This window comes from Necator americanus, chromosome IV, assembly GCF_031761385.1.
Source record: "Necator americanus strain Aroian chromosome IV, whole genome shotgun sequence".
Lineage (NCBI taxonomy): Eukaryota > Metazoa > Nematoda > Chromadorea > Rhabditida > Ancylostomatidae > Necator > Necator americanus.
This window is the reverse complement of record NC_087374.1, coordinates 1,407,737-1,426,982: the sequence shown is the minus strand read 5'-3', so window position 1 is coordinate 1,426,982 and position 19,246 is coordinate 1,407,737. Positions and strand designations below refer to the sequence as shown.

The 19,246-nt window shown below is 34.6% G+C and overlaps 1 protein-coding gene across 1 annotated transcript; it reads right to left on the bottom strand.

Annotated features, from left to right (window-relative positions):
- Positions 1-685: 685 nt before the first annotated feature.
- Positions 686-5,798, bottom strand: RB195_000125 (uncharacterized protein; the record flags this gene model as incomplete). The annotated part of the gene is made up of 10 exons (XM_064196292.1): positions 686-865; positions 1,847-1,969; positions 2,206-2,352; positions 2,419-2,549; positions 2,666-2,819; positions 3,853-3,936; positions 4,005-4,139; positions 5,232-5,290; positions 5,346-5,477; positions 5,678-5,798. 10 exons carry the CDS (start codon positions 5,796-5,798, stop codon positions 686-688), a joined length of 1,266 nt encoding a protein of 421 aa, XP_064052173.1.
- Positions 5,799-19,246: the final 13,448 nt, after the last annotated feature.

Below are 19,246 nucleotides of genomic sequence, written 5' to 3'. Positions count from 1 at the left end.
TTAATAAATTCTCTTTTCATTAAAACTGAGTACTACTTGAATTGAAATTAGTTTTAAAATAAGTTTATTTATTTATTTTTCCTCAACCACTTGAACTATGTATGTTACGAATTCATTCATGAACATGATTATCGTGGTAGGATACACGGGTAAATGAGTAGAGAAATTTGAAAGCAGAATTTTTACGCGACTGTGTAATGTGACGATATAAAAGTGATTAAGATTATAAGAATGAAAAACAACTGAGAACTAAAAGAATCACTCCAGAAATTTCTGGGTTTTGGGAATTAGTTTCAGTGATCTTTCTGGAAAAAAAACTTCAACTGTTAGAAATCTTATACAAAATTCATGTCAACTTGACGGTTATGTACTTACGAAGAGGCAGTTTAATCCTATTTTGTGAAAAAAATACACAATAAATGAATAGAATATTAAGAATGAAGCAAAAATAAAGAAAAAAGCAGTGGACAAGATCAGTGCACCTTGAGTAAGGAAATTAAAGGCTTCTGAGAGAAAATAATTGTTATTGGATCGATTATTATGGAACGTGGTAAAGCTTACAGGTACAGAATCGAATCGATTTCTGTAAATACGAGAAAAAAAAATCGTATGCACCTCATCAATGAGGAACGTACGCACATTTCGGCTCATTAAAATTAATTCCAATCTATTTTCCTAACGAAGCTCATTGACAAGAACAACTTTCAACTATCATATTCTCAAAATTTCTGATCGTCGATCTACCGAGTTCGTCCCGATAGAAAATCGTTAACGATCGTATATGATCGGGTGAACAGCATACGGCGGGAACGCTTGAGGATTGTAAGAGGTTCTGAAGGATTGCATGGTTCGTGGGCTTGGTATCCTGAATAATATTGATTAGTTTTTAGAACTATAATTCTGTTACAATCCAACGATCAGTTGAAAATCTTCTGGTGTTTGAAAACTTTTTAATTGAGGAGTAGAAGTAATGCTATCTACCTGAATTTTTTTTCTCTACTTTAACTCATTTGTATTTTAATTTAAAGTTTTATAAAAGAATAAATAAATAATAAATAGAATTTTAAATAAAGTAAAAAAGCAAAAAAAAGTTTGTAAATTTTTTTTTCTTCTTAAGATTCTTTGACTCAGACAAAGTGTGTTCCATTTTTTATCTTTCTTTTCTGGTGCACCATTGGTTTATGTGAATAAATAAATAAATAAATAAATAAATAAAAGCATAGAGAGGACCTAGAATTATGGAATAAAATTTCAAAGACGACCAGGAAAAGTTTTGTTTAGCAGAAAACTTTTTTCAAAAAAAAAGTCGCTGAAAGTTCTAAGGGCATAGACGAAATATTACTGCTTGAATAGTTGAGAGCTGATGCTTATAAAATAAAATCCCATCCGTGTTTGATGGAAAATTTTCTTCAAATTCAAAGTGAACTGGGAATTGATTTGCTTAAATATGACAGAGAGCGGAAAGCGTGGATTATCATCAATCTACTAGAGAGTATTGTATTTAAAAACTATTGATACCTTTTTAAGAGGTACATAAATAAATTACTCAACTGTAGTAAACAATTTTATCCTGAAAGAAATTTTTCTTAATGAGAAGATTGCTGCTATTATATGTGCTACACTCTATTCCTAATTGTTATTATATCTTTACCTTTCTATCTTCATTTTCAGTCAAAAATAATGTTGCATAAATAAATTAAAGTAATTAATAGAGTAAATTAAGTATAAGTTAAATAATGGTCAATGAGGTGTAATATTTCCCTACTCTCTCCTCAATTTTTTTTCTCTAAACAACGTGTCCAACGATTTTAGAATACGAATAATTTCCAAAGTAATTCAACCTCACCTTTGGCAAAGGATTTGGACATTTTCCAGAACAAAATCCAGCTTCAAATGTTGCCGGAGCAATAACCCAACGTCCCCAACCGAGAAGTCGTAAATCAACCATTGATCCTCTTTTTTGGCACATCTAAAGAAAAGCATGAAACAGAACAGAAATGAGTACCATGAGACAAATTATTACGTAAAAAAAAATAAAAAAAAACTGGTAACTTGACGTAATAAGAGTAAAAAAAGCCTTAGTAAGTTTAGCCTTAGTTGAATAAAATTTAAAATATCCACAGTAAAACAAATAGGTTCTTTTATAATCATTATCCATGAGAGGAGTGACAGTGAAGGTTCCGGAACGATGTAAATAATTCTCACCTCCTTTTTTTCCTCTGCCTCCAGAAGTACAACCCTTACGTCGTTTGATTTCTCAATTTTCACGGGCTGTTTCTCCTCGTCAACAGAACCCTCTCCGAAACCATTCCAAACATCATTTTCAAGTGATCTATTACGACGTCCACGGATCTGAAACAAAAATGAAGAACTTCATTTTTTTTTCTTGAGCACATCACATGCTCTTCTGAACCTGACCTTCTTCCTGGATTGTCCAGTATTCTCCATGAAATGTCTTCTGAATATCTTCATATCTTCACTTAATTTTTGTGTGGTTGTGGATGAAGCTTCAGAAGTTGTTTCAGTCGCGGTTTTATACGAGAAGTAGCCTGCAAGAAGTGTGTATTCATCACAGTTTCTGAGAATTTTGACCTTCTTTGTTCATAAAAAAAATAAAAGCTCACAATTCAAGTCGCTTGAGACCCCGTTTGCCTCTAAAACGTACCGTGTTCTCTCCTCCTTCGCCTAGATCCATCCACTCGTTTCTGTATTTGTTCAGCATCAATCGTATTTTCACCTTTAGAATAGACCAGCAGAAATGGTGAGCATTTCCGAACAATTTCTGCATAACGTCGCATTCGGATGTCTCGTCGTGTAACCTAAAAACATCCGGGTGTAAAACTTCAGCAGATAATCTGAAATTTCTTCTGTGAGGTTATTATAAAATCAACAAATAGTCACGCTCTATGAGATTTACAATTTCAACTAACTATAAGCTTCAAAGGGAAGATCTGCCTTCAAAGGCATCACTCCACGAATTTGAGGTGGTACGGATTTCAGGTGGAATATTCGTATACGGGATGGGAGACTATGGAGAGCGGGTGATTCCGTCCATTTCTCCCTAATTGCCGTAAAAAACGGCCCGGAAGATACGGCTTTGGGCGTTTTGGCGGACATTGTTCTACAAGGAGTTCGATTGGAGCGCGCCAGCTGTGTGCGGCGCCGCATCTTTCGGGCCGTTTTTTACGGCAATTAGGAAGAAATGGACGGAATCACCCCCCTCTCCATGATCTACTATCCCTTATAAGAATACTTCACCTGAAATCTGCACCACCTCAGATTCGTAGGGTGATGCCTTTAAAAGAACATAGTCTTACATTACTCCGTAGCTTTATCGCAGCAAAGATAAATTATTCTTGTTGATGTTGCTTAGAAGTAAGGAAATTTTATTTTTTATATTTGTTATTTTTAAATATTTTTATTTTTTAGTCTTAAGAAAGTATACTTTTTGTCAAAAGAGAGCAAATAAAACAAATCGAGCACAAATCCCTTCTGATAAAGATAAGAGAAAAATATTTCCACTCATCTTTACTCACTCATTTTTTCCTCACAATAAGTTGACGCAGGAAATCGAACAATGACCCTTTCCTAGTGAGAAAACGTTTAACAGTCAGTGGAAGGGCGGGGATACATAGTACAGTCATCTGATGGTTGCGTTCACTGTTGATTGGGAAAGCAGGGTAAAGATGAAACCATTCCCAGAGTGCAGGGACCCTAGTGTAAGCTTCACATTTTTCAGGAATTTTGACACAGTCCTGCTGTAGATCTGATTTTTTTTTCACAAAATTAAGCTGAAGTCATGGCAGATTCCTTATCCTTTTAGTCAGGTTATAATTAACAGAATTCGCTTACCCTAACGACCAGTTGGTTAGCACCTAGAGCGTTTGCTTCTGCCAGCGGCTTCGTCGCGTCCCAAATCACCTTCTCTACCGTAACCTAAGACATAAAGTAACAGAAATAAAACTAAAAAAAATGAATAAAAAAGAAAATGCTGCGTAAATCACCCTTATTGTCTGTAGCTGCTGATTTTCGCTACAGTACTCATTGATACATAACGATTTCGCTCGAAGTTGCTTGGCTCGTCCAGGTTTTGTCGCATCGCGACGCCGCAAATAGAAGTGCAATTCGCCGCGCATGATCTGTGAAGAAAAAAAATGTTAGACCGAACCTGCTGAACTGAAAAAAAACTCCATTCTCAAAAAATTAAAGCTTCATTTCTCCAGAAAAGAAAATTTATACTGTTGTATGCGTGTGTATTCAATATTTATTGAATCTTTTAAAAAATTTATTAGATCCTTAAAAAATTTCATGTTTTTTGAGGTTATTAAATGAAATGGTGAGAGCTACTTATAGCAGGACAGGTTAGTAATGAGACAAGTAATAATAAAGTACTTTAGGATTAGTAATTAACATCGTTAAAGTCAGTGACAAGCCTTAAGGAATGAATTTTTATTGATCGAATAAGGAAGATGCGAAATTCATTTTAAGTTTCATGAAACAGAAATCAAGAGATCAATTTTAAGTTTTCAAATTTCAAGATGCTTAGAAAGGGAGGAGAGAAAATTTTTCTAATAGGTTTACATCGAGGTAATTGTTTGGAAAACCGACCACGTATGCATAAAAAATTTATCTTTGTTGTAAATAAATAAATTGTAAACATGTAATCTATAGTATATATCCAAAAGAGTAGTACATATTGTGTTAAACCTTGTTGTTTTTTTTTGAAATTTTTTTTTTTAGCATTCATTTATGTCCGATGGTAATGACCGTCTCTGGTGCAATAAAATTTGTAAAAAAAAATCATATATTTGTAAAACTATTTCATCTACAAGATATCAATTTTGACTCAATTAGGAAATAAAAGTTCAATGTTAGGGCGATCATCGTCTCCGTTCTATTTGAATACTTTCGTGTTTTTCAGCATTTATATACATTTAATTTATATAATTATTAATTTAATAATAATTAACAAAATAATAATTATTATTAATACACTTATTACTTTACATACATTCAATTTCGGGAAAGAAAACGAGAAAATTCCCTGATATTGGAGCAGTATCAAAGAAAAATTCAAATGTAAAATCAACCTTAAATAAATATTTTACCAATCAAAATTTAAACACTTTCAGAGCGTAAAAGTTCGATTTTCCTTGAATCTTGGCATAAAAATTGAAACTTGTCGATTGTCATTGTGGAAACACGTAACAATTTCGTTGAAAGAAACGCACCTGCTCCTTCTCGAGACCAGTTATGTCAAAAATTAGCACCTCATGACCGTCAAGCTTCCCTAAACAAAAGTTTTAAGGGATTTATGAGGGAAATCATATGATTCTGATCAATACCTAAAGCTGGATCGATCCCACGAACCACATTTCCATCGTCTGATCCATCGTCTTCAACGAAGGTCTCATAGATGTTCTGCATTGTTGCCGCTGTTCGATGAGAGGCTCGAAATGATGGAGCCGAAGAATTTGCTGGAATCAAGTATCGTATAGGAAAAATGAGTGTGTGAAAAGTAAGAATATCTGAGGATTGGAAATTTAATCGATCTCAAAAGAGGCCTTTAAACAGTTGAAGTTTATTTTTGAAAGAAAAAAAAAAACGAATCTGAGAAAATTCAGAGAATAGATGAAAATCCTTTGGAAATTCACGGTAGAGAAAAATTCGCACTGACCATTTGGAATCTCGCTGAAATCGAGAAGATATCGGATAGTCTCCTGAATCACATCAGTAGCATCGTCTTCTACAGCCCAGACGACGTACGCGCTGTACAGAAGCAGCCATTTCACGTTCATCCTTCTCCTCTACCAAAATTTGACGATTCTGAGCTTATCTGCAAACTTTAATTTTTCACAGACCATAGCATGTTCCATATTCTCCGGAACGAGAGGGAAACTCCGACAAAATTTACAGAAAAATTCAGCTAGCCGAAAAGAAGACTGCTGAGCGCAGAGAAGGTCCTGTCAGGATCGTTCAGGTTAAAAAATATTTGAACAAAAAAATAAACAGAATAAAAAAACAATAAATTTGTAAATATAAAGAATGCAGGAGACAAGTAAGCCAAGAAAAGAATAAAAACGTCACTTTAACAGATTTATGGCTCCACTTCTCATACTGGAGAGCAGCAATTCCCCGAATTCGGTATAATCTTCGTGTGCATCCGTCGAGGTTCAACATTTCTTCAGGTGAAAAAAGGAATAAGATGATCCCATATATCCCGCGAAACTTATTGAGACGTTATTAAGATTGGTTTAGATGTTTGAACATGGCTGACACTCAAGCTTAAATTTGGATTGGAGAATACAAATACGTCGAAAACGAGAATAAAAATAAAGAGAATCAATTTTTTTTAGTCCTTATTATCCGTTAGAAAAATTAAAGTTGAAAATTCCTGGGAAATCTCCACAAGAATATTGATAAAATATGTCAAGATATGTCATAAAATAAATAAATATTAAAGTATGTCATAAAATATGTCAGATAATTGAAGGTGTGAAGAATCTATCAGGTGAACTGTACAGAAACAAAACACCTGTGGACAAAAAAGACGCAAGTCTGGATTCGAGTAACGTCGATGCCCGGCTTGATTTTTGATTTCAGTCTTATTAATTAAGATTCCATAAGTGCAAAAATAAGTCCCATTTCACTAAGCAATTCATGACAGTTAAATTAACGGCAAGAAAAAGTGGTCCATAAATGCACGAAGCACGTTCACGCGAAATGAAAACAAAAATAAAAATTCGTACTTTGAAAAATTAGCGCGGGAAACTGCAAGATCCGTTTTATATTTCACACACACTGGATTATTGGAAGGAGCCATTTAAGCTCGGGAAGCAATCGAAGTATCCATGAGACGGAAATGCACTCTGCCATATCATTTTTCGCCAGGAAAAACAAGAAAATCTTACTGCATTTCTACTCCATTCATTCTTGTGGCACTTATAATATTATATAATATTTATAAATAATTTGTTTAAAGGTCAAAGAAATGAAAAGATAGAAATCTAATTATACCTATGCTTGTTTACAAGGAAAAAAAATAGAAAAGAGCGGTTTTTTTCCAGTCTCAGTAGTAGTCCCTTCGAAGAGGATACGATAGGGGAGCACACGCCCTTTAGCGTTGAAGAATCCCCTTGGGATGCTGCGACGCGTTCAGCTTCAATCCAGAATCCCAAAAATGTGTCCTCTATGTATGCAATGACTTAAAGGATCAGCAGATTTTCCTACCAAAACATATTTTTTATCCAATCATTAAAAGAAGTCTCTGTTAGAAATTTCCAGACCACCAAGAATATTTCTAAACTCGAAAATGTTTGCTTTATTTTAATTTCACACATTAATTTCATTTTCATAATCTCCTTTCTATAAAACGTCCAGTCCACTGCCAGGAGTGTTGAATATCGTATGGTTTTGAGTTCCGAAAAGGGAGTGAAGCCACAAAACCTATGAAGAAAAAAATGCCTGGTGTGGTAATCCAGGAGCATTAAATAAATCCATAAAGATTTAAAGTGGTTTGCTCTATTCAGAAAGAATAATTTTAATTTTTTTTTTGCAGTAAAAAAGTAGCGGAAGTCATGGTGAACCCATTGGAGCTATCGATCACGAATTAAAGATGGAATTAAGAATGATCATTCTTATAATCGTGAACCACATCCATACAACTATCTTTTTGTGATGAGGTCCCAACAACGTCATTTTTGAAATAAAAAGAGAAATTCTTTTAAAATGATTTTTTTTCAAAGGAAGCGAGTCCCCAACAACGACGCGACTTTGACTTCATTTGAAGGGAACGTTTTAGGAATAAAAAAAAAACAAATTTATTTTAAGAAAAAAAGTCTAGAGCACAAGTAAAATGAGTAAGTGGATGAGGACATGCAAAGAAAGTTCTAGTGGTGATGAAGGACTCAAGATATGAGGAATTGTATCGAGGTAATTAGAGTGAGAGAATGAAAATTCTAAAAAAGAGTACGGAAACAAGCCTGTCCGTTTTAAACTTCGAACCACTAAGTAAATAGCACTGGGCGCATATTTTCCATTTTCCTACGAAACTAGAAACTTAGTTTAGTTTAGAAGTAAGCGTAGTACATGGAAATCACTGGAGGTACTGTCTAATACTATTTACACACAGCTTTCACAATGTAACCTTTTAACATCCGTACTTTCCGGATAAAAGCACTGCGAGCAATATCCCTTCGGTTTTCCGTTTTTCTATGAAACTAACAACTTAGCTTAGATACGATCATAGTATTGTGAATGACTGTAGATGGCGAGATTCTATAGACTAAGACCCGAGCGATATACGGTAAATCCGCGGAGGGGCCGTGATATATGCGTGGAATATGGAATACTAGACACAGCTTTGAAAATAGAGCTGTTTTTTCTACCCATATCTTCCTGATCCGAGTGAAGTGAATACAGTGATGGGTGATCATGATCTTCCTTTGCGCGAGCAGTATCTCCTGACCAAAGGACCAATGGAACTTGGCTGAATTTTGTTGAGAATCAAAGAGACCCATTTTCCACGCAACGGTGAAGGAATCAAACCGCGAACGGTGTGATGATGTGATGCATTGCGAAGGCACTGCCAACCTCACTACCACCCTATGAGTGAGAGATTCAAGGTTATTTGAGTAAATAAAAAGAGAAGGAGGAGGGAAGGAGGGGGGGGGGGGGTATTCGAAAAGCGGGGAAGATGGGGTTCAACGCTTACCTGTGAGAAAACCTAGCGAGAGAAAGAGACGCATGAGAAAACATTGAGCACATGGCAACAAAAAAAAAAGACAAAACAGCTCATGGAATGACTTCGACAGTTTTGTTTCATTCTTTTCCATTTTCATTTTCCATAGTTTTGGCCTTTTTCTTCTAGGATGAAGAGGTTGAACGCCGCGGGTGGTTCTTTTCCATAGAAATTAGCGGTATATTAAAATGAAAATTAAATTGAAAATCAAAAAATTAATTAATAATAATTTGAAAAATAATTATTAAATTAAATTAATAGATTAACCTCAGACAAAGTAATGTGATGAAGATTTGAATATTTCCAACAAATTTAGAAAATTTTTAATGTAGCCACAAAAGAAAAAAAAGAATGTTATAGAAAAAATAGTGATAAAATAATAAATACTACAAAAAAAAGAAATACTGATAAAACTATCGATTCATTGCAATTCGGGCTAAATAACACGATGGATACGATGGATACGATGGATACGTGTGACTGGTGAGCAAAGTTTTGTGGACGAAGAGATTTATGGGACAATATGACACTGGGGACCCAGCGCGCCAGCGCAGAGACACAGCGACATTTTCGGGTGGGCAAAATTCGACTAAAAACGACTTTATGAGTGATGTGATGTAGGCGAAAAACGCTACGCTGTGCAACGATTTGTCAGCAAAACATCCATCGGCTTGATGGGTAGCAAGCAATGGAATAGGAAACAAAAATGGAGAACAATAGAGCGAATAGGAGCTGATTGAGAGACTGTTCATTCGACGGAGGCGTGAATGTGCCTTTGAAGATCCCGTTTGTCCGTCGAAGTTGAATAGTCAGAAGTTGTTGCCGAGCTGGGTTGGGGGAAAAAAACCAAAAAAAAATTGAAGATGATGCAAAGAAGTCCGAGTCAGACTTCTTGCACGATTGCTTGGTATCAGCAGTGGAAGTGATAAGAGGAGCTGGGTCATCGTTCTTGGTCCACGAGCAGCAGCGCTGGACCAAGAAATAAGCGGTTTCGTCTTTACATTCACACGTTACAGTAGTATTTTACAGTGTTACAGTACAATATTTCGGTAACACCGCTCTAATGTCATCTACCAATCGAAAATGTCCAAATTTCTATCTGCAAAATTAAAGAATGACCTTCCGTAGAATCATTGCGTTCCAGAAATTACCATGACCGAACCCCCAAACCTAACAATCTGCTTATATTGTGTGTCTGACCGTTTGTACTTTGGTGTAGCGGTGTATGTAATTATGTGTGTGTGTGACAATAAATCACTTTCTTGCCGTGTACGGTACGGTACAGTGGCGCCAGTATTATCAGGTTACTAGCAGTTAACGACTTACAGAGAGTGGAAAAAACTAGACCCGAAACAAACACAGACAACGACATAACTCCCACATAAGCAAACGGAAAATGGGTGGTCGATCGTCTTCGATTTGTCGATTCCGATCAATACGATCGGGATGTGCTGATCATAGTGTTAATACCCTGGTCGGTTAGTGAACACTTGTCAGCCATTAAAGCACGTCAAAGCAAACATTTGTTCGAAACGTCAGCCGACTACGGTACTTGGCCAGCTGACACGGATGTCAGGGTTCATTTATAAAGACATTATGAGTGTGTGGAGGAAATTCCGCAAAGCGATCCGCTAAGTCCAGAAAAAAGAAAATGGGTTAATTTTTTCTTACATAGCCGCTTTGTTTATTAGTTCATTTGGTTTTTCTGGATTTTGTCCTGTTTTTTTTCTGTCCAGAGATCTGGTTTACATATTTTTGAATGTTTTTTGAATGAATATTTTACATATTTTTGAACTCTTCAGATTACAGATTCTAAATGCCACGAGATACAATAATATCGACAAGACCAAAAAAATGCAGCTCCGTGTCTTCTATGTCTTCTGCCGGAAATTTCATGGAAATTTTATTGTAATTGAATAGGTAAAAAAAAGGAAGATATGTATCTGAGGAATAAAACAAAGTTTCACGAATGAACACCTCTGAATACTTCATAAATACATTTCTGTAAATCAAGTAATGTATACTACCAAAAAGTTTCGTTCGTGTATGAAATTTTTCTATTTACATTTATTTTTTCTTCTATTTTAGGGTCTTCTATTTTTTTACCCTAAGAGAAATGGTCCACAGAAGATATAATCCTGATTTTTTTAGTTTTCTTTTAATTTAAGAAGGTTATTTTAGCTACTATAATAAAGTTTAATAGATTTAAGAGCGTAGTTCTTTGTACCGACAGCAAATTAAAACAACTAGAGCATTCTAGATAAAAATTAGGATTCCATATGGTTTTAAGGCAGAGACAACATGAAAAATAAAGAATTTTGAAGAAATTTGAAAACTGTCAGGTTGAATCAAAAGTAAATACTTTTGTAGAAGATCATAATTGTGCATAGTACGATAAAAAAAATTAATTGTAGAAATGAGAATAAAAATGTGTAAAGAAAAAGAGAGGAGGCATACGAATTCATTAGTGGATGAGTAGAAAAATGAATATCTAGAAATACATACGTTGACCTTTGTGAGGGTTATTAGAAGTTTTGGCTAATGAGGACAACAATAACCAACGGAGACCCCGACTCCGAGGAGAACGTCAAAACACGAATTAAATAAGAAAGGACCTTTCATGTTTATCTTCCATTATCTTTAGGAAAATTTCTGCTAAAAGTGAATCAAATTCTAGATCTAAAGATTTAAATTCACAAAAATATATGGAAAAACAAAATGCAGTTCTATAAATACAAATTGGAAAATAAATGCAATTTCACGTTTCTATGAAGTTATCGCTATCAATATTAGCGACTTGCCTGACAATATCATGAAAATAGGAATAAAGTTACTCCCGAGAAAGTCTACTAAAAGTATCCAGAAGAGTTTAAGTATATCCAGCCGACGTAAACAGGAAAATCCGTTTGCATAAGAGTAAGGTGAAATAATATGAAAAAAAAATCGTTTCGATAATAGTAAAGTGAAAAAATATGAGCATTCTGTGGAAGAAAGATAAATTTCATCTACAAGCTACAAGAGACATCGTTTCCTTGCTCAAAAATTTAATAGTAAAGAATTTAAAAAAAAAACCACTCAAAGATGATCTTTTTGATTTAATAAGGTTTTTGAGGTTTTTAGTACAATAATCTTAATAGAAACCACATCTTTTGTTATTTCATCTCTCCTGAAATATTCCGACTCTTGAAATATAAATAATTATTAAATATATACGAAATATAAATACTTCGACTCTCGAAATAGACAGCAATTGATAAGGATAAGGAGAAAAATTCACATAGGTAGCATATTAGGATACTGTGATGGCGGTAGCAACCTGAACACAAATGCGACCTCAAATCATGGATGAAATATGACCAGTCAAAGGTCACAATCAAGCCGAAAACAGATGTTTTTGTTAGGGAAAATTAGTGGCAATCAAAGAGATCGTCGCCGTCAGATAAGGACGCTTACGACGTGTGCGTCTCCGTCTCTCTGTCTGTAACTCGTACACACATAAAAAGTAATTGTTGACCACAAGTACCTGACCATTAAGTATACCATCCATCGTGACATTGTACCCAGTTCGTAGTTATGGTGAACACCACTGTATGGGGTTCTATGGCTGGTGAATTCAGAGGACAACAATGTTCTTGGAAAAAAGAAGGCTCAAGTTTTTCCCGGGAAAAGATTTCCTGGGAAATGTGACGTTTCTGAACGATTTCGAACATTTTTAAGTTATTGTTCTAATTTTGTGCTCTTCACTATTTAAATATAAACAAAGTCCTCCAGAAAGGTTCATAGATACAGCGAAAAAAAAATAAAAAATTCCATCTGTGCATTTGTGCTTTTATTGAACAAACAGACACAGTTAGTAGCGGAAGCGGAAAGAGGATCGGTTCTTCCTAATGGAGGAGGTTCAATTACACGAAAGCGGATCTTTCATCAAACTTTTCATTTTGTTTTCTCATTTGAAATTTTGTTAAGTTTAGAAACATAGAAGAGCTTGCTGAACATATGCTCTGAATTCCTCGAATGAAAGATAATGATAAATAAGATACGATATTTCATACTATATTTGTACAGTATATTTTCTTATATATTTTCAATTATTGTATTATTTTAATTATTTTAATAATAACTTAATAATTTTTAATAAATTTTAATTTTTAATATTTTAATTATTTTATTATTTTAATTTAATTACATTGCATTTCTAATTAAATATTATTTTATTTTATTAAATAGCTTCAAAAACACCTGTAGATGTGACTTGCTTTAGGAGTAATTTGCTTAGATCACTGCTAGAGTACTGTAAGGATCCAAAAGAAAGTATAATCACTTCAATAGTACTTAGAAAAAATGGTTTGGATGCAAATATGTGAGCACATAATTTGATTAGATCGTAGGAAATTTACTATATGATTTTAAAAAACTATAAAAAAACATCTATCTTTATCTATCTTCCTTGTAGACTTTTTTGTAGACTTTTTTCTTTTTCTTTCTCTTTATCTTAAGAAAAAGAAAAAAAATTGTCCAACTATTTTTATACGGCCTATGTAAGCATTTTTCTGCAAAAAATGAATCTCGGCAAATGGTGTGATTTTTTCCAAGTCATTTCTATTTCTATTGGAATACTTTTTGACAGAATTTTTGAAATATTCATGAAGCACAAAAAAAAGAAAAATATCAGTATTAAGTAGTTCAAATAGTCCAACTTTCAGTATATACAATGTATGCGGAATTTTCAGAAATCTCGTAAATTTTTAATGTCAATATCTCATTTTTTTGGGGGGTCTTTTGTATAATGTATCTATGTAATACATGATGAACGTTCCTCAGACCCATTAATCTTAGAGAAGAAAAATGTTCGAGGCTATCGTGGGAATAAAGAAAACAACAAAACACTTTTATGCAGACGGATTTTTCTTTGTTTTTCCTCTTCTCAACTGCACATTGTAGATATCCGATAATTTCTGGATTTTGGTTCAGGGAAAATTGTTTCTGATACGAGTTTTTTTCTTCCCGAGAAATGCGGAGATTGCGGTAAATATTAGTAGTATTTTATTTATCAAAACGGAGTAATTTCTAAAGGATTTCAGAGAAAAAGACCCCAAGTTCGAAATGTATTAAGTTTGGGGTCTTTGTAGAAAATATGAAATAAATAAATAAATAAAATTGTTTACTTGTACTACTATTACCAAATTTGTATGATATGTTCCTTGGAATTGCATCACATCCTCAAAACAGAGACATAAGGGTCCATATTTTGGAGGATCAAGCCATGGCTTTTGAACGGAAAATGGACGAGAAATTAATGCTTTTTCCTAGTGACATGTAAAAATCGTTTTATGCTCAAATTCTGAGAGCAAAAAAAAAATAAGAAGAGTCCAAACGCATACAGTATTTCATCGTTTTACATTTGCAAAATGCTGACACAAAGGAAAATTCAACTTGAATTGAGTAAATTTGTTGTGAGAGGTACATATAAAATAATCCAACTTCTAGACAAAAATCCTACAAAAAGAAATGACAGTGAAATTCTATTCCTTAGGATACTGAGATACTTTTCGTCTTTTTTCAGCTTTCGTCCACCACTGAGCATTTAAATTAAATTAATTAATTAATGAATATATTAAATTTTTCTTTCTATTTTTTGTTTTTATTGTTATTTATTTTTGGCTAGTTTTGCTTAGATGACCGGGTGCGTATATCCTCGGCAATTGTCAAATCTGCAAAGTGGAGGGGTTCAAAAATAGAGAAGAGAGAAAAAATCCGGTAAAATTACATAGTGGTAGGATTTATCAGTCAGATAGTGCAGCCAACGTGAAGCCGTAGCTTCTGACTGTGTAATCGTCAGCGGACTCGGTTTGATGTGAGCCGGCCGTGTGCGATTCACCAACAAATTATAGTTAAGATAACATTGACGCACAACTGTTATACGTACGACATCACGACATGACGGATGTACTGACGGATGTCCAACGAGGTTGCAATCGGATTGGTGTGTATGTTTGTGTGGATACCAAGAGCTGCTGCTAACATTCCAGACTCGGGTTGAATTGAAAATCAACTCGGACCTCTCTCTTTCTCTCTGTCTATAAAAAATTCCCTGGAAAGAAAATGAAAAGAAACTTAAAGTTGATCTAGCGCTGGAGCAACACAATCTCAAGAAGAATTTTTTTTCTTTGATCCGCCAAAAGCCGGCTGGGCTCAGTTTGGGCGAATATCGTCCTGTGGTCATCATAACACCTTGGAACCATAGTTTTGGAACCATAGAGTTCTAAAGAAGTGAAACACAAAAACAAAACAAACAACAATAAAAAATAAACATAAATGACTGGTGTTGGAGCACAAGTGACTATTGTTTTTTTACAACTTTTTAAAAAATTATAAATATCCGTCGCTGAGCTCACCTTACAAACAAGAGTGATACTCACAGAAAAACATCACCACTTCATACATTCGTAGTGGGAGACTCCCGAGCGGAACACGGCAGTGATAAATGTTTCCAGCGCACCTGCCACCTACCTCCGAGTACTCTGAGTACCAAGAGGTTGTCGGGACCAAATTAGCGGCGATATGTGGTAAAAAGAGCTAAATACTCTGAATGCCCTCAAATAGGAACATTGAAGATTGCTCGAAGAGAATTCCACAAAAGATTTTTTCACGATTTACTCACATTTTAAGTCAAATTCCTTCGAGTTGTCTTTTTTCCCCGATTTTTGCCTATCCGGGACCTATACCATACTTAAATGCTAACAATAAATGTGATACAAGGAAAATATAGTATATTTTTACTCACTCGAAGAAAATTCAATGTTTGTGTCCTTTTTCGTTTTGTGTCCTGGGACAATGTGTTCGAATGAATAGCTTAAGGTGATACAAATCGAAATTTTGGACACAAATGCAGACGTTCAAGGTCAGGTCACAACATCTGTTCCGTGTACGATTTACCTCCCGAGGTATCTACTGTCACCAGGATTAGGAATACGCGAGAGTTTGATGCCGTTCATGTCCATGCTGTTTAAAGCGTACGTTAAAGCATTAAAAAGAGAGCAGTATCCATGACTTTTACCCCTTAAGCCGAGCTAGAAGTTACACGGACTCCAAAATAATGCGTAAATAAGGAAAAGGGAGGGAGAAGGAAAAAAGAGCCGAGGATTTCTGGAATGAGAACTGAGAAAATATAATGTTGTAGGTGCTACCGAGCACTAAGGAGCCATATAATCATAATAATGTGAGTCAGTGAGCGAGGGAGGTTATTTATTGTAGTGTGGGAAATTTACAGTGCTCTTGCAAAATAGCAATAAAAGATAAATTAGGTCAAATTTAAAGGTGTAAAGTTATTTTTAAATGGAAAAAAGCTGACTGTAAGGAAATAAGGTAGAATAAAAAGAAGGCTACTAAAATTTGGGATAGTGTTATGGATATTAGGAATGTATGGGATAGTGTTGTTGCTACGGAGCACAAAGGGGCCATAACCAGAATAAGGTGAGTCAATGAACGAGGGAAGTTATTTATTGTAATGTGGGAAATTGACAATATCCTTAGAAAAAAACAATAGAAACAATATTTGTTCAAGAGAAAAAAATGTTGGATGATTTTTAAATTATTTGTGAAGAAGTTGACTCTAAGGATGGAAGGTGGAATTAAAAAAAAAACCACGAAAATTTGGGATTTCCCGATATTTCTCTTCCTGTCAGGTTCACACTACATCTAATTTCCGGGATTATGCCGACGATGCAGGTGGTTTTTTTGGAATCAAACGTAAAGTTGATTTTTAATGGTCTGTAAAAAAAAAGGTGACTCTAAGGGCACAGGGCACATGTGGAAGTTTCATGGATGGTGAATGCGGCCACCTAATCCTCTTCAAAGTGAACAGATCCAACCTCAACCCGTTTCCTTGAAAAAATTGACTGCAAGCATTTCCTACGAGAGATGATTCTGCAATTGATTTTGGTACGTACATTTACTCATTTATTTATTTATTTATATAGATACGGAGTAAATTTTAATGGGGCTTAGTGAACATGCATACACTCCGAGCTGTCCAAACTAAAAAAAAAACACAGAAAATTTATCAGGGTGTTAGGCTGGATACTGTAATTCGAAGCTTTCTACCTATAAATTCTTTCCTACCGAAGGCAGCTTTAACATAATTGTCCTATTATGTAGCAGACTACGAGCTAAATTTAAGGGAAATAGGGCGTGCTGGAAATTCTGGATTGGTATTGTTTCAGTTTCTGGAAGGGATCAAGTGTTGTTGACACTTTTGACACTTTCCTAGTTTTCAACATTCATCGCATTTTTTTTTGCTGATAAATGTTATCTTCCAGAAGTAAGATCCGAATTTTCCAAGAAAATTTTCTATTCAAATGTTTTGACTCAGGCAATTTTGTTTTCTTTTATTTTTCACTCCACCATTGTTTTATTTGAATTAAAAATGGTAGATTTAGTGGATCTGATCTCAAGAAAGTCAAGATAATGGAAAGAGAGAAGGTTTTTTCTTTAGAAATTATTAAAAATGATGTACTGAGTTTAATTTTCTCTAATTTCCTCGTTTTTTTTTGGACGCGAAAATGATAGAAAATGTTTGGTGCTTTGGATAGTAGATTTGATCGAGGAAAGAATGGAAGAAATTGAGAAAAAATTTACAAAGCTTCAAAATGAACGTTGCCAATGTTTGTTTCGATAGAGGGAGGAGATCAAAGGCACGAACAAATCCAATATTCAAATTGCAGGTGTATGATTGCAGCCAATCAACCCACATCTGCAAGCAACAGTGCGGACGGACATAATCAAAGTGAAATAATTAAGATATAAAAGCACTCGACCGGAACAATGGTTCAACGGGCCGAAGGCGTACTGTAGCTGTGGCATAAATTTGCATAACCGATTAAGAAATATCCCAAACTACGATCATGAGGTGTTCTATGAGGGGAAAACGTGAACTCTTCGATTGAAACTAGCCAGGTGAGGTTCTTATTATTCGGGTTTTCATTCCCCCGGCCCAGCGAAGATTGAGATTTTCATTTTCCACCCCCCTTAAAAACCGTCAACCATTAATTCTTTAGTGTGGATATGGTTTGACTCAAGTGTGTGAGGACACGCTTGAGTCACGTTACTTTTCCACTAAAAGAGGAAATGAGTGCAGGTGTAATGTTCGTGTGTGTGTGTGTTTTTTTTTGAGTGCATCATTCCGGTCGAAGCCACAAATGTAGTCGACACTAAGGTTACATCTACCTGGTTTCCTGGTACCTGGTTTTAATTGCTCGGGAAAAAAACAGATGTAACGAAACCAATAGATTTTTAGAGGGAGGAAAATGCTTTCATAAACCCTCATATGCTTTTATATGATTATTATCCTCTTTTATCTCTTTTTTATTCTCGAGTTTGTGAGACGACGAAGAGATGGTGTGGGAGGATTATAAAAGTTCCATAACTTTAGCTATCCATGAAACTAGCCAGAAAAAAAACCCACGGAAAACATATGAAAAATTAATTTAATATTAATTTAATATCTTTCTTTTATAATTTTATATATTATTTTTATATATTTATATATTATTATTATTTTATATATTATTATTTTATAATAATCTTTCTATATTCTATAAGCCTTTTTTATTTTTTAATATTAATTTAATTTCTTTCTTTTTCATGTTATAATGTAATATCTTTTTATAATAACTTTTTTTTATTTTTTAATATTAATTTAATTTCTTTCTTTTTTATTTTATAGTGTAATATCTTTTTATAATTTCTTTTTTTTTATTTTTTAATAATAATTTAATTTCTTTTATGTTCTGCTAACGGGATTCTTCGCTGAAACTTTATTATTGACCTGTCGTTTTGAAAAACTCAAGTCTCAAGTTTTTGTCAAAGGTTTGGAAATAGTTTGAGGTCTTTGATGCCATCCATATCCCACCAAACTCCTCCTTTCTCCTTGCCGAGGCTCGATATTCTTCTACGAACACTACACAAGAACTTCAGAAGGAAAACAAACTGGTCAGTCTCATCGACTAGCGGGGCTACGGAACCACCGCGTTCTTACGGATGGTCACCAAGGCGAATACTATCCACGCAGTGTGCAGTATCCTTAAGAATAAGTGTCTGGATAGCGTTAAAGGCATTACCCCACGAACCCAGGATGGTGCGGGTTTCAAGTGGGTTATACCTATCTACAGGGTCGTAGATTATGGACAGTAGAGTGATTTACTCCATTTCTTCATAATTGCCGTAAAAACGGCCTAAAAAATGAGGCTTAGAGCATTCCAGAGCGCCATTTTCTACAACGAGTTCGATTGGAGCGCGCCAGGCTTGCCTTCAGATTTGTGTGGGGTGATGCCTTCAAGGAACTGCACGTGGGACAATCATATACCTCACAGAGTCTTAAGAATAGTATAAACTCATTAGTGATTGTTAGAGGCTTACTTTTATTATTCGTAGACGGATTCCTGACGAAAGTCCAGAATGGTTTCAATAAATAAATAAATAAATAAATAAATAAATAAATAAATAAAT